The sequence below is a fragment of the Atheta coriaria genome, unplaced genomic scaffold, assembly GCF_025399875.1.
Source record: "Atheta coriaria isolate IRGN ID8LTWV9N9 unplaced genomic scaffold, Caltech_Dcor_3.1 hic_scaffold_7_pilon, whole genome shotgun sequence".
Taxonomy (NCBI): Eukaryota; Metazoa; Arthropoda; class Insecta; order Coleoptera; family Staphylinidae; genus Dalotia; species Dalotia coriaria.
Genome location: NW_027045449.1, coordinates 2,933,673 through 2,949,838, shown reverse-complemented (window position 1 = coordinate 2,949,838; position 16,166 = coordinate 2,933,673). Strand labels below are relative to the sequence as shown.

The window sequence follows — 16,166 nt, the reverse complement described above, 5'->3', positions numbered from 1 at the left end:
GTCCCTGTCTTTCAGCAGAAAATATTTTAAACATAAAAGTTTGTTGTTATGGAGTCCCAACCCAGACTTAATTCACTGTGCCCATAACCTGTTGTTATGGAGTCCCAACCCAGACTTAATTCACTGGGCCCATAACCTGTTGTTACGGAGTGAACATGCGTTCAACATACAAGCAAGCAAGTAACTGAATATACAAATACATTCTACGTTCAATTGTTAATTCGTATATATCAGACGTACTCTAGATCGCGATTTTGTTTCTCTCGACGATAGCCGTCGGAACGGACGCAACGACGCAGTCGGCGCGCTTCAACAAAGTTTGACCCTGTCTTTCAACATTCTTTATTAAAACTATATACCAAAAAGTACAAAATAGAACAAGTAAAAAGCTATATTTTCCTCCAAACACAACATACATTTTAGGCTAAATTGTAATTTAATAACATCAGATATGCCTAACACTTACCACTTAACTAACAACATTTTACAACAATTGGAAGACTTTGCAGCAGTCTATACAGTACTGAAGTACACTTCAATTCTCTTTATACTGATTAACTTTGGTCTCAGTAAATTCAATCATTATGAATTTATATGATGATGATCGGTATCGAAAGGTTTTTGGCTACTCTTCGTATGACTTCATCTACAAACATATATTTTATGCTATTAAACGCACAAATTAATATCCTGTCGTAAAGTATACCTCGTTCATCTTCAATGGAGTCTCCCATTGCTTTTCCAACCTCCTCGCTAAAGGGGGTATAAATAGGTTTGGATTCATGGGTCGTTTTTCGGTGCAGGCGATCTTGTCAATCAACCAAGATATAACGTAACCAACCACGCATGTGGCAATTAATCCGAACACACCGTTGTATAAGTAGGACACTCGATATAACCAGAAATATTCGCTAAAATTGAAAATTAGATGACGATTAATAAAGCAACGCCTAAATTTTAACAGTTACTCACCTATCTGGTCGTGTATTAATAGGAGAACAAACAGTTTTATTATTAAATAAATAATCACAGCCTTCTATTGATACTGGCAGTTTCTTGAGTGGTGGTTTTGGCCCGCCAAAAGCCATCCACAGTGCGAGTGACAAACCACTGACGAGACCAGTAATGGCACCGCGTTCATTTGCCGTCGTTGTAAACATTCCCAATGTAAAAAATCCCAAAAGTGGTCCTCCAACTACCCCAAAAATGGTTAGTGATGCTTGCAGCACACCTTCTAAATATTGCGCTAGGAATGCCACTCCTAAACTTGCAAATCCGAAGGTGAGTGCTATTATTTTCGAACTGATATTTGCCAAACGATCGGAGAGTTCAACGCCACGAAAATATCTATACAATGGCTAAAATATTTTAAAAATGCATTTAAGAATATGTACATTTTATGTGTGTTATGTGTAGAGTTACCTTGTAATAATCTTCAATCGTAACGGCAGCTAAACTATTCAATGAAGCAGAAACTGAAGATAATGATGCACTAAAGATGCCAGCAACAAACAATCCAGACAAACCAGGGATGTGGCCCATCATTTCCACCACATAGTAAGGCATCAACTATTGAAATAGAATATAATTATAGTAAAACATGTAGAAGGAAGAAATTTAATAAAAAACATACCTGATCTGACATATTAATCTCTCCGGCACAAACAGGATCACATTTGGCATATCTAGAGTAAATGGACAAACCCGCAAACGAAGTGCTTAAACTTAAAGCAGTGAGAATGGGCCAGTTTAACCAGAGGGCACGTTGAGCTGCTTTCAAATCTTTGACGGTAAGATATCGCTGCACCTGGGTTTGATTAACAGCGTACAGGGATAAAAATGTTATGCCACCGCCAAGTATAAGTGTAAACCACGAGTGCCTTTCGGTTGGATCGGGATTAAAACTGAAATAAATCAAAACATGTTAAAAACTGCCACGAAATACAAATATTACATAATGTGTTGCATAACACGCATGACCTTAAACTATAATATTCACTTTCACGCCTAGTAACATAAAGAAACTCTTTGATTCTTTTGTTCAAGATTCAAGTTCACACTTATTACCTAACTTAACGTTGAATGTTTCAATTAGATGGTTTATGAGATATTAGGGCTTAATAATTACTTGAGCATATCCGTTCGTCCGTAACGTGACGCAACCTCCCAAACTCCAGAAAGTCCACCTTGTTCGATGCCTGCACAAATGATAATGCTGAAGACGGCAGCAAACATGAGCAATGATTGAAATACGTCCGTCATGAGAACTGCTTTCATGCCTCCAATGGTTGAATAAAACGTACACACCAACCCTAAAACATAATAAATTAAAATCAACTTTCAAACTTTAAATCAAATCATAAAAATTGACTCTTACCAACTGATAAAATAGCCGCTAACTGACTAATGCCTGTAATAGCCTCTAGAGCTAACGCAGGAGCATATAAAACCACCCCCATATAGAATACCATCTGCATGGTATATGCCAAAGAAGCTGCTAGCCTCGCTGTTTGGCCAAAACGTTTTTCTAAGTACTAAAATAAAACTGCTGATTTTTATAACATTAAAAATGTATTCATAATGGCATACCTCATAAGCGCTAGTAGCTTGTAACCGAAAAAACACCGGCAAGTACAAATATGCCGCAACAGGAGTAAAGATACCATAGGATATGTTGATTACAATGAATTGAAAACCAAACGTGTAGTTCTCACTGGATACTCCAAGAAGGGTGATCGCGGACATGAAGGAAGCCATTAATGAAAATGCCACAGGCATTATAGGCATGCTTTTATCGGCCAATAAATACTCCTACAACCGAAAACAAATTAATCTCAAGTATGTTAGAATATATATTGAATTTAATACAACTTACTCTTAATGTCTTCTGTTTACCTCCAGTAAATCTGTAATAAATCCCAATTCCGGATGATATGAGAAGGACAATGCATAGAACCACATAGTCCCACACACCGAAGAGATTTAGTGACCTCATGATGCTGCCGAAATTTTTCCAGGCGATACTTTGAACTCAGAATTTGAATAAATTCATGTCATCTGCAACAGTTCTACATAAATTTCACTTTCATATTGCAATATTATGAAATATACGTTAGTATATTGCCATCCTGTTAGAAGTTAGCTAACAATATGTGTGTTGTATTTACACTAAGCTGTGAAAAACGTACTGATAAACGAACCTGTGGTTATTATATCTTTTGGTAAATACGAGAATACTGGGTGTTGTCATTTAAACGCACGTGTTTGCCACATACGAGAAAACAAATCAAAGTAAACGTAACCAAGATTGTTATATCAAGTACATTTTAAAGATATAAATAAATATTGCAAGTGTATTGCAAATGTATTTTTAGAAATATTACCGAAAAACATGTAATAAACACTCGCACTTTATGATGAAAAGTTCAATATTATTTCGGTTTATTTTTAGGTAAATTTATGGAAGTTGGCACTTCAGATTTCCAGACAATCCGAAAATTATTTTCGTGTAAAAACAGATAAGATTCACTGTCTAACTAATATAATCCTACTTCTTTTTAAATTAAGGACCTTGAGCCGTTCAGATAGACATTTTCCTTAATCTGGCACCGATTAAATCACGTAATAAATAAATTTACATTGTAATAATGTCGTCATTACTTGCAGAAATAAAGTTTTCCAATCGTAACGTGCATCGACATTTACATAACAATTTATCGCTACACACGCTATGGTTTTTATAGTAAACATCGTAGATATTGAATTACTAATAAAATATCAAATAAAATACATATTGCCAATCTATAAATGTTATGATTCGACAAAATAAACAATTATAATGTGAAAAAAAAAAGATTTCTAACGGTAAATACATAACACATTCCACAATTCGTTAAACACATATGAAAAGAGTTATGGTGAAGCGTTCAAAGCAAAGTTCAATACTTTGACCTCAACAAACACCTTTTAATTTAAATCAATAATAATAATAATAATAATCTGTGGATTTCCTGTGGCGTGATTGTCGTAGTAGGCAAAAATACCTAACAAAAAAAAAATTATGAATGCCTACTAGACATTTTCCACTTACTGAAATTACGATAACTTAAATTTATCATGGAACAAACGCATTGTCATTTGCGTCACATTTTATGATTATTACCGCGACAAGAACATACCAAAAGGATTTACTTTCCCTATTCATAAACGGATTAAATACTAATGTACAGACAGTGTCTGTAATTGCAATGAAAAGTTAAATGTAATTATCAAACATTTATTAAACATTACTTGCATGCTAAAATGATAAAGTATCTCATAATTACTCAAATTTTAAAATGAGTAATTTATTCATTCACATTTAATCGTGGAATGTATGTGTGATAGAGTGTAGATACGTGTGAACTTGTTGATTTTAATTTATTGCTAAGTGTTTTAATCAAGTTCAATGCAGTTGAATATCTTATATTCATTCTTGGGTCATGGCATTTTATTGATTTAACTTTATTAAATTCTTTCGCACATACTTTCGGCACGTGTCACCCGTGTTTCAAGGTTTATGGTTATAAACCAAAATGAAAATAATAGGAAAATCATTACACAGAGCGCAAAATAAAATAAACATGTGAGCGGTTGAGGTTATTCTATGTCAATATATGCTAGTGAAGAACAGGTGTCTAAAGTATAAAAACACAAGTTTTATACTATTAATTAATTGATAACTTTAAAATAAAACAATCTACAAAATTAATTCTTTTAGGGTCATATTCTGTATTTAATTTCACTCCAAATTAAGTAAAAACTAACTCAAAACAAACATTTAAATGAGACTTTTAAAGAAAACCGGTACTTTTCCATTAACTTTACGAAACTTTGTTTATACTGTTTATAACTAAACGTCTCAAGTTCATTTTGTTTTATGTGTACAACCAACATTAAACTACGAATCAAACACATAAAAATCAATATTGTGTGACGTTTAGTTTTCAAATAATTAATGAAAAACCTGAACTAAATTTGAGTTCGTGCGATTCAGACACATATCCTTCACTTATGCAAAAAACGTGTATCAACATTTAACTGTTTACCTCATAGAATTATCCGCGTATCAATAATAGTTGTAGCCGTTGAATAAAATCGTTGCACTTTTATTTGATCATTGTACACAGCGGTGGTGATTGATTTTATTGCTAGGTTCTGTTTGTGACGGCGACGTTCAATGTTACGCGATATTTCGTGATTGCGAATAGAGAACTCGCGCACACGGCACTGCACGGCACCGTCGAGTATCGCGCACGTATTCACTGCGCGATTCCTGCGACTCGTGCTCGTGAACTACGTGAACTGTGCGCGACTTGCGCAGTGCAAACCAAGGACCGCTAAAAACAAAACTAGAACGGGACACGCGAACACCACCGAACCTCTTAAACAAAACATAAAAACATATAAATTAAAACAAACAAATAGATCATTGTGTTGAATTGGTTCAATAGAAGTAATTAAAACCGATTAAAATGTTTGGACTTTGTTAATTTGCATTTGTTCCAAACCAATCAATTATAATTCATAATTCATCCGACAGATGGCGCTACAACAATACAAATGAGAATTATTTAGGTCGTGAGTTAATTTTTAAGCGTTATTGCAGAAAAAACTTCAATAAAATATGCATGTCATGTTTTATTTATCATTTGTGTACTTTTATGGAAGTCCCAGCAATGCAATACATGTACCATTTTGTTTTTAATGAATTCGATGTACCAATTGTTAATTGTCTCTGCTAAAACTTCATCCTAAGCTGCCGCCGTTAATAGATACTAAGCCTTCCATAAAAACTTACAGATTCTAAACACTTTCCGTATTATGTACAATAATCTCTACACGTGGAACATGAGTAGATTCCAGCTTATGTGTTGTCTTATTTGTTCAATACACTTAAAATATATAATCACAAGTTTCTTAAAATTAATAAACTCACTACCGAAATAAAATCAACTCTTGACAAATAAAAAATAGAAACAATGATCATGTTCGACAATATCTTAATGAAAATTACTTGTAATTAATTAATTACTGAATCATAATCGGAATGCATATAATACTGAGACCAACCATAAAAACTTTCGAAAAATATACTTGACTAGTTAAAAAAAGAGACGTAACTCCTCGCTTCCTTCCAAAAATCTTACCAGCAATTCATCATGTATTAACATATTGCCGAAATCTAATTCAAACATAAAAAATAAACTATGATTGCAATACATTTAAGGGTCGTCGTAGCCTACAACTTATAGAGTAATGTAATACATTGAGATTGAATGCTATCATACATCTTTTTGTTTGTAACTAACGTGTTAAGTATTGAAATTCTATTGGCTCAATAAAGCTGCAAGTTACTAATACAAAAAAGACGCAATTTTGCCTCGATAAATTAATAAACTCTAAAATATACATATCAAATCCGCTATAAATTAAATTGATCATACTTTATATTGTTTAAATAAACAAAAAACTATTTGTATCGTTAGAGATTGCTAAGTTTTGACATTTTACAGCGGTACTTTATCATTTTTCTCTCATTCACGCTCCGAATTTACTTAAAATCTAACCTATCGCTTACTACTTCGCCGTCTTCGTCTCGTAATCGTCCCCGACCGTCGCATTGGTTTTTTTAAACTTAAGTTTGACAGCCAAGGAAGACTGAATTCACTATAAAAAGAAATAAATTATTATTTTCATAATTATTTAATTTTAATTAATTTATATGAACTCACCTAGGTTGTATTTTCGGCACAGGCGCACCGAAAGCTGCCACTGGAAGATCCTCACAGATTTCTATAAATTTAACGTCTTCCATCGACGGCCAGAGAGACGAAATCGGCTCTGGTTCCGGTTCGATCGGTGACGACTTGTTATTCGAGTCTATTTTATCCTGCCGCTGTTTGAGCTTTTCAATCACGCGTTGTTCGCGTATTCGTTGAAAATCCCAGCGCTTTCGTCGTTTCTCATCGTTCTCCATTCGCGAATGCCGCCGTAAGAAAACTTCATCGTCGAGGTTCTCAGTGCCCTCTAGTGAGTAACAACTGGTGTAAACTTTACCACGCCATCTGGGAACCTGAAATCCAATAAGAAAACATAAATTTTGAATCAAATCTTATTAGAAAACAAACAGTTTTACCTCTAAACTTGCGCTGTTTGCAGCCTTGGCAACCTCTTCAGCCAATTCCTGCCGCCTAACTATATCCATCACATGTTCGCCCGCTTGAGTAATAAACTCTTCAGGATGTGTGAGTACTTCATCGTTTTTTACCCGCTTGCGTTTCTTGCGCGTCTGATGCCGAAAAAGTTTCTTCTCTTCCGATGCGGATGTCGAGCCATTGTTGCTCAATGTCGACGTATTGGAGCACAACCGCTTGCGTCGTATGCTCATCTTGAGATTTTTCATCTGGTCGCTGCCGCTCGAATGAATTGTATAGCTGCTGTTTGAATAATCGTTGCAGTCCGACTCGGGCAGCTCCGCTTTGATGGTTGCCACAATCGGCAACTGCAATTCCTGCTGGTCGGGTTCAGCGGGCGCTACCTCAATGTGCTCGCTGGTTTCGATGGATTCTTCCTCGGGTATTCCGACAGCCACCGGCAAATTGGACGCTGGCCGCAAAATGGGTGCTTGCTCAATTTGTTCAACTACAATTGTCGTCGAATCAATGATCATATCTTCGTTTAGCGCTGAATTCGCGTCGACTACTGCTGCTTGTTCATTAGCAGCCGCCACACGCGCCGCTAATTGCGATTCTAAGAGTTTTTTCTCTTCACGTAACTATAAAAAAGTTAAAATAATTAATTTATTGTAAAAATTGTAAAAAAAGCACCTGTTTTACAATTTGAGGTTAGTTTTTCATTGTTTACTAAAGATTGTTATAAATTACGCGCGAAAACGTATAACTTTTCAACATTTTATCAACTATCATGTTGATGTATGAATGTACCTGTTGATTTTCCTGCTGTAGCAAGAAGATAGTGTTGTCCTTGTTGACAATCTCGTCGTTCTGCTGCTGGATGAGATCGAGATGGATCAACAAGAAGTCTTTGATGAAGTTAACCTCACTTTCGGCGCTCGGCCGCTGCTCCTGCTCCTGCTGTTGGCAAGGTGGTTGCGTCGTTGCGTCGCGCGCGCCGTCGTCGGCCCCAGCGCCCCCGCCGCCGCCGCCTATTGCCGCTGCTGCTGGTCGCAGACCGTTCGGTTCGCCGCGGTGCTCGCGATGCGTCGCGTACATGTGATCGCACTGGATCTGAATTTCATCATCGCTCACTCGCGCGATGCCGCCGTCCGGCAACAACTCGGTCAGCCGCTTGCCGCCGAACTCAGCCAACTGCGCTGCGTGTCTCGTTAAATTCGCGTTATTTTTGTCAATGAAATTATCGGACATCTTCGTGCACTCTCGACGGTCCAAAACTACGTTTTGGTCATTGTTTCTTCCGCGGCGTCAACTCTCAGCGTAAACAAATGTCACAAGAAGTAAAACATTTAACAAATGAGCGTTGTCAACAAACAAATCACTTTTCACGCACTGCGCCTGAGCATTTACCTGTTTCTATAATTTTCGCACAAGAAATGTTACCTTCTGTCTTGTAATTAATATTTCAACATTAATAAATAACTGTTGTTATTCCTGTTTAAAAAACACTTGCCACTCTTCCACCTCTCATGAATATTCACTGGTATCTCATCGAAATCCAACTGGTTCTTCACCCGCTGCTTGTACACAAACGTCAAGTTTAAGGTTATGTACACGCCACTAACAAACAACGCACAATCAGCATAAAGCGATCGTTTCTAATCAGCGGTTTTCGTAAACAGACGAATTTCACTACACCCCGAACACGACAAAGTTGTTTACAAACGCGTCCGATTGATGTTTATGAATTCGTCGTATACCGCGCATCGGAGCGTTTTTTATTCCAGCAACGCGCACCGACCGGGCCGCACCAGCGCGTCCATCACCCGGAAACAACGCGCAGGCGAATTGTTTTGTTGTGCTTCGCACACAACGCGTCGGCTTCGCGCTTTGATCACGGATAAAACGGCTGCGATGTATTTATTTCTGTCTAGCGAAGACTTGAACTATTTTATTCCTTTTGTTATAGTTGCACTTTGTTCCGCGTATGAATTAATGCATAAATCTTTAAATTTTAATCATTGCATTCAATTCCAATAAGAAAAATATAATATACTCGACAATTACTTGGATAGATTGTTTAAAAATAATAATTTGAGTGTAAATTGTAGTTTTATTCCTTCGCATTGGAACTTGAATTAGATTTGATTAATAAATTGTTTGGATAATAAAACATTTCTTGATAAAACACTTAGTTTCTGCATGGTAGCGCCATCTGTGTTTAATAAATTAAAGCCTATTGAGTTGCCTACCATTTTGAATAAAAGATTCAAAAACTCACTTAACTAAATTCATAAAAACTTTATTAAATGTAAAGCATAATCAAGTACAAAATTATAAAACGATAAATAAAACATGACATGCATCTGAGCGCCCTCTCATGGCCTGACTACAACAACGCAATCAGAAGCACTTGCGATGAACAATCACGGGTCCAGACTCCTCGTACTCTTGCTTTGAGATCCACATTTGCTGGAAGGTAGTCAAGCTGGCCAAGATAGAACCACCAATCCATACAGAATATTTCCTCTCTGGCGGGGCTATAATCTTAATCTTCATGGTCGATGGTGCAAGGGACGCCATTTCCTTTTGAATCCTATCAGCAATTCCGGGAACATGGTACTACCACCCGAAAGCACAGTATTCGCATACAGATCCTTCCTAATATCCACATCACAACGCATAATAGAATTATAAGTGGTCTCATGGATACCAGGTGTTTCCATTCCCAACAACGACGGCTGGAACATGGCTTCCGGACAACGGAAACGCTCATTACCAATCGTAATAATCTGCCCATCAGGCAACTCGTAAGACTTTTCGTGGCAGTTGGTAGTCTGCGACTGCGCTAACTCATGCTCGTAATCCAACGCAACGAAACAAATCTTCTCTTTGAGATCGCGAATGATTTCACGCTCAGCAGTGGTGGTGAAGCTGTAGCCGCGCTCGGTAAGGATCTTCATCAGGTAATCAGTAAGGTCACGCCCGGCGAGGTCCAGACGGAGAATCGCGTGAGGTAATGCGTAGCCTAAACCAAGCAGAACGGTGATTAAACTTTTAATTTATACAAAAACCTACATCAATACACACCTTCATAAATGGGTACGGTATGTGAAACACCATCCCCTGAATCCATAACGATACCAGTTGTCCTACCACTGGCATACAGAGACAACACCGCTTGAATTGCGACGTACATGGCAGGAGAACCGAAAGTTTCAAACATAATCTGCGTCATCTTTTCACGATTGACCTTAGGATTGAGTGGAGCTTCAGTTAGAAGCACCGGATGTTCCTCAGGGGCGACACGTAGCTCATTGTAGAAAGTGTGGTGCCAAATCTTCTCCATGTCGTCCCAGTTGCTCACGATACCATGTTCAATGGGGTATTTCACGGTGAGAACACCACGTTTTGTTTGCGCTTCGTCTCCCACGTAGGAATCTTTCTGGCCCATGCCGACCATGATGCCCTGGTTACCAAAATTATTATTTTAGTTAAAAATTTTGTTTTTGTGATTTTTTGGTTTTTGAAGGTACCTGGTAACGAGGACGTCCCACAATGCTGGGGAACACCGCACGTGGTGCATCATCACCAGCGAAGCCTGCTTTGCACATGCCGGAGCCATTGTCGACAACCAACGCAGCCAGATCATCGTCACACATTTTCTAAATCAATAAATAAAAAATTCAATCACAATTTTTTCTTTTTTTTTTCTCGTTTTTATATTTTATTTTAAATTTTATTTATCCATGCGTGAAATAACGCAATATTAACCCATCCGAGGGGATACATACATTAGTCTCACCCATTGATTTTACTTCTTTGCTTTTTGCTTTTTGCTTACCGTTAGTTGAGGAATTAAACTGCCGAGTGAACTTGTGAGTGATTCTGCGTGCTGCGTTGCGTTGGATTGCACACTCGATGTATATAGATTGTTTTAACGAACCGAACGGTGTGTTGCACGTGCGGATTAATTAGCTCACGATTGGATTAATTGGTGTTTGCGGTGCGTTACGCTTCTACCACTAAACTGGCTCTTCGTCGGCGGCCGGTCGGCTTTTATATCCGCATTAACTCCGGCGGGTGCCCAATGGTTGGAGGTGGCTAGGATATGTTTCGCTTTTTTGCCTTATAGAGGCATATCAGTGGCCGGAACAAAATTCAATTTTTTGCATTAATTAGAAAGACTTAGTGGACTTTAGTTATTTACGGTTTTCTGGGCGAAATTTGAATGTGGTGACTAAGAAAGTGGAAAATTATTTAGATTTTTGGTGAAAATATTTTTAGTCATAAATAATATCATCATAAATTAATTTATTGCTTTAATTTTATTGTATGAGTTTTGGGAATTTGTATTTTCTTCAGTATTATTGATAAAATATTGTTGGTTGACAATTTATTGATTAATTAATGCAAAATTAATGTTTTTTTGTTGTTTTGAGAGTAAATTATTGACAAAATACAAATAAATATTGTAATTAACTTGTTGCACTTAACAATTAGCAGTCAGAAGTGATTTTGATGTCTTGCACCCTTGAATTTCTTCATTATTATTGGTAAAATACTGTTGATTGACAATTTATTGGTTTACTAATGAAAAATTAATGTTTTTTGCGTTTTTGGCTGTTTTTGGAGTAAATTATAGAAAAATGCAAAAAATATAAATAATTACTCGGTTGCACTTAATATTTAACAAATAGAAGTAATTTTTGTGCCTTGCGCACTTGTATTTCATGAATATTATTGATAAAACATGTTGATTGACAATTTAATGATTTTCCAATGAAAAATCAATGTTTCTTTATGTTTTCTGCTGTTTTATTGTAAATTATTGATAAAATCTTAATGATTATAAACAATTAGCCTTAAAATTAGTAATTTTATGTCAAAATCTTTAATTAATCAATGAAAATCCAACATTTCTTAATAAACTTTGTATAAATTTCATGTTTGTTCCTAATTTGTAACAAAACCGTAACAAACCTCTTAAAATTTAATAAACATTACACTGAGCATGCACCAAAAATATTCCAAAAGTTAATTAGTACATGAACACTTGAGCATAAAGAACATGAAAACAAAAGAAGACGAAAAAACTTGACATGTTTAACATATACTTTGAATTTTAACACAACAAATCATCACAAGTTATAAAAATGAATAAAATTCATAACTAACTTAACACGCTGCGAATGAAATTTGATCAATCGATTATGCTGCGTTATAAATTAATTCTAGGCTTTATAAACATTATAAAATACATAATGAAAATGCAAATGGCGAATGCAAAATGCTGCTACTGCCGCGTTACTCGGAACCAACAGATAACTAATTAATTAGCAACTATAAAATTAAGGTTAATTAGTGAATTATCGAATGAGCGAACGTAACAACCATCGCAGGTACAACCAACTCTTGCGCGGCCGCGTGCTTGACCATATTGTTAGATTCTCCACCTATATTCATATATCTACAATTGAATATTTTGCTTGCCATTGGCTTCGCCGGTGGCAGGCAAGAATCCGGTAGCGTTAGGCCGTAAACGATTAATTTTCGTAGTCTAGTAATTATTGTGGGTACGCAAACAGAAATGCGAAGGTATAACGCCGAGGATATTATAGCAAGTGTGAAATAATGATTGATTTTATTTTTAAGTGGATCTTTCGCACTTTTTAGCGTGAAAAAAGTAGGTCAGAGATGCAAAAAGAACTTTTCCACGATATTTTGATAATTAAAATTCAATTTTGAAAGAAAATTGACTGCAAAATGGATTGCAACTTTAAAGAAGTCAAAATTGAGGTTATTTTGGATATAAAATGGCGTCTACAATTAGATAACACAATATAATGATGAGATTGTATGCAAATTTAAAAAAAAAGACTTTTTAATGAATTTTTAATTGATTTTGTTGATTTTATTGAATTTTGAGTCAAAATTGACTGTAAAATGATTTTACAGCTTCACAGACGATAAAATTGATGTTATTTTGGATACAAAATGGCGTCTAAAGTTAGATAACTCAAAAAAACAACTAAACAAGATGTGATTGTGAGTACATTCAAAATAAATCAATTTTTTAAGGAATTTAAATTGATTTTAATGGCTTTTAGAATAATTACATAAAATAATACCGATTTCACGCCTAATAAAAGTAACAAACCGCAATTACTCAAGCCAATAATCTAATTGCACAGTCGATATGGCACCTGCCAATGCACAATGTGTGCAAAGTGCGAAAAGCGCGCTTCACTTGCAGCTTTTCGGCCAGTGGGCGCACATTCGTGGCGCTCAACTAAGTGGAAAACTTTCCGACGCGCCGCGCTTGTCATTCGTCGCGCGCACGCTTTTAAGTTTTATTTTTACTTCTTAAACTAAGTACTTTCGAAACAATTTGAAATACGTCTATGTATACATATATTATACACTTTGAGTGTTTAGTTTAGCCATGCCTGCTTGGTCTTGTCATAGCGTGAGTTGTTTTTACTACTTCATTCTATATTTTATTCTTAATCGTTGCATATGTTGATTAATTTTAATAGTGTCGCTATTCACCGCGCGATGATACACTCGTGACGGTGTGTCGCGATGCGCGTCTGCTGCACACATCGCCACGCACGTTTGTTTTTATTCCTTCAAGAGCGTTACAATTTTCGCGGTTTCTAATTTTGGAAATTGCACTGATTCTGATTTTAAATTATTTCAATCGAGTGTATGGACTAAGCACCATTAAAATGCTGATTGAAGAGATTAGCATTATTTGTTTACTTTAGTTGGAAATAAAAAAAGTGAAAATTAAGACGTTAAGATAGGAATTGAACAAGATATTATCTGGAAATTAATTGATATCATTAGGTTTTATTGTTAACTTGTTCACAGAGCAAATTATTGCTTCTTTAATTAATGATATATTTTACTAAGGACCATTTGCCATTTAGTTTACAATAGTAAAAGTGACCGTGGGCAAAATTACGAGTCATGTGACTTAAAGTCCCCCACCCTAAATACCTGTTTTCTCAAGTATTTGCATTTGGCACCTTCGCGCGCAAGGAAATATCTAATTTCTGTCGGCGTACCCCCACCACTTTTTGCGGGTCGCCCGCAGATATAAAAGGGCACCGCGCAGTGCGCACCGCGCTCAGTCTTGCCTAAGTCGTTCAGTAGTCCAGTCAAAAGTCTCCAAATACCTTTTTTTTTCTCTTTTTGGGTCCACGGGTCGAGTTATGGGCAGCGAATAACCAAAACCTCCAACTTCTGCTTTTTACCCACATTCTACTGTTGTAAATTTTTTCTTTTCCCCAAATTTTAAATTAAATCTACATTTTTTTAATTTATATTGCTGTCTGTTAAGAAAATTTCATGAAACAACGTATGTTCTACTTCAGAAACCAAATTTCTAGACAATTTTGTGTAATTTTTGATTTTCTCTTCACTTTTAATGAACTCAACTTGTTCCTAACTGTAATATACATCTATGTTTATCATAAAACGATTTAAATTCAAATCCCGCGGACAAAACAGCAAATATTGTGTTAACAAGCATTTAGCATTAATTGCCGAATGAAGTCAAAAACAGTTGCGCTAATTAGGAATCAACCATTGGTATACATCCAAGGTACTGCATCGTGCCAGCATGTGCTTCTTTACTCCTCGTGACGTTAGTGGAGCCCGATTGCTGATTCACAGACACCGTTCGACTAAACGCTCCACTTCGTCGCAACGTGCGCGAAACAAAAACTGCGTTTCGCGTCTCGGGCTCATTTTTCTCCTTGCGCGCCCACAAATTACACCGAAATAACGAATTAAAATTAATGGTTTAATTATGAAAATATACGAAACATCAAACTCGCGTACAAGTGCTTTACATTTATGAGAATTTCAATCTTTATTCAGTATTTTCTTTGGACATAAAACGCTCCTTGCTCCATACTGAGGTTCAGACACAACTTAAGCTTATAACAACAAAAGGTAGAAACATTCCATCCATAATATGCACCATTGCATTTTCACAAATATTCATATTCACCTATATTATAAGAAACAACTAATATCATCACATCAAGGGTACTCAAACCTAAAATACCATTGATAACCAGCCTAGAATCAAAATGGTGCCACCAATTGGTGCAAGCTTGCCAAATTTGTTCTCGCCTGTGAATGCATAGTAATAACATGGCCCACTGAATAATACTGTGCCTGTAATCAGGAGTCCCCAGTCTAAAACAGAAAATATTCAATTTATTAATAAATTTGTATTAAAAACAAAGCTTATATGACTTACAGCGCGCGGATTTCGACATAATGGCACAGCAAGAAGGGCTAATGAATGAAAGAAATGCATTTTGTTGGCGGAATCAGCAACAGCTTTTAACTCATTGATCTGATCCTTTGGATACTTTTTGTGCGCTCCATAAGCGGCCAAAGAGACGGCAAGCGCCCCGGAAAGACCGGCAATTCTCACAAATGGTCCAGGTTCCTTCGCCATCATCCACAGTGGTTCAGTTTCTTTAATAATTTGTATCTGTGGTGCACTGTTTCCATTCGCAAGGTTGGCGATCGGCTGAAATATAAATAACTTTCGTTATAGAATCTATGCACTTCGGCGCATGTAACCTCTAAATGAATTTCTAATCAAGATACGTAATTTACCTTCAGGATTTGTTTTGTAGCGCCGATGCATCCTTGCGAGATGGGATTGTCGTACAGAACGTAATTGATCGTCTCCATATAGCCGCCCATTATGCCTGCATGTGAATTTTTACACCGAGTGCAAAAATTGGATGCTGATTTTCAGTTCTACAACGAAGTAAATACCTAAACAAATGGGAGGGGATTCACAGGAAATATTGATTTTCTTGTCTGTATTCTGTTGCAATCCTGCCATCTACTGAAATTTTAGTAGTGCAGTTGACATTTGCACAGAAAAAAACATGAGAAATGCAAATTATAGAAGAGGAAACAAATTTTCTGCTTTGTATGAACTTCTATAGATTG

General features: G+C 36.4%; 3 protein-coding genes and 1 pseudogene across 4 annotated transcripts; all 4 read right to left on the bottom strand.

The window, feature by feature from the left end:
- Positions 1 to 417: 417 nt before the first annotated feature.
- LOC135795681 (putative sodium-dependent multivitamin transporter) lies at positions 418 to 5,335 on the bottom strand. Of its 2 annotated transcripts, none has more exons than XM_065307441.1 (10): positions 5,088 to 5,335; positions 2,876 to 3,068; positions 2,590 to 2,811; positions 2,378 to 2,534; positions 2,129 to 2,312; positions 1,634 to 1,904; positions 1,423 to 1,569; positions 973 to 1,358; positions 707 to 911; positions 418 to 646 (listed from the first exon to the last, which is right to left on the bottom strand). In XM_065307441.1, exons 2-10 carry the CDS (start codon positions 2,993 to 2,995, stop codon positions 626 to 628), a joined length of 1,713 nt encoding a protein of 570 aa, XP_065163513.1. In that variant the 5' UTR covers positions 2,996 to 3,068; positions 5,088 to 5,335; the 3' UTR covers positions 418 to 625. The 2 variants fall into 2 exon arrangements, with proteins under 2 accessions (XP_065163513.1, XP_065163514.1); XM_065307442.1 differs by having other exon boundaries at positions 2,876 to 3,057.
- A 329-nt stretch (positions 5,336 to 5,664) lies between these two features.
- Positions 5,665 to 9,034, bottom strand: LOC135795683 (male-specific lethal 1 homolog). The gene is made up of 4 exons (XM_065307443.1): positions 7,986 to 9,034; positions 7,178 to 7,816; positions 6,774 to 7,114; positions 5,665 to 6,708 (listed from the first exon to the last, which is right to left on the bottom strand). Exons 1-4 carry the CDS (start codon positions 8,424 to 8,426, stop codon positions 6,609 to 6,611), a joined length of 1,521 nt encoding a protein of 506 aa, XP_065163515.1. The 5' UTR covers positions 8,427 to 9,034; the 3' UTR covers positions 5,665 to 6,608.
- A 427-nt stretch (positions 9,035 to 9,461) lies between these two features.
- LOC135795377 (actin, acrosomal process isoform-like) lies at positions 9,462 to 11,191 on the bottom strand (annotated as a pseudogene).
- A 3,841-nt stretch (positions 11,192 to 15,032) lies between these two features.
- LOC135796744 (transmembrane protein 256 homolog) lies at positions 15,033 to 16,164 on the bottom strand. Its single transcript, XM_065308873.1, is given in 2 exon segments — positions 15,033 to 15,732; positions 15,822 to 16,164. Coding segments are annotated over 2 exon segments (576 nt in total). The 5' UTR covers positions 15,912 to 16,164; the 3' UTR covers positions 15,033 to 15,246.
- Positions 16,165 to 16,166: the final 2 nt, after the last annotated feature.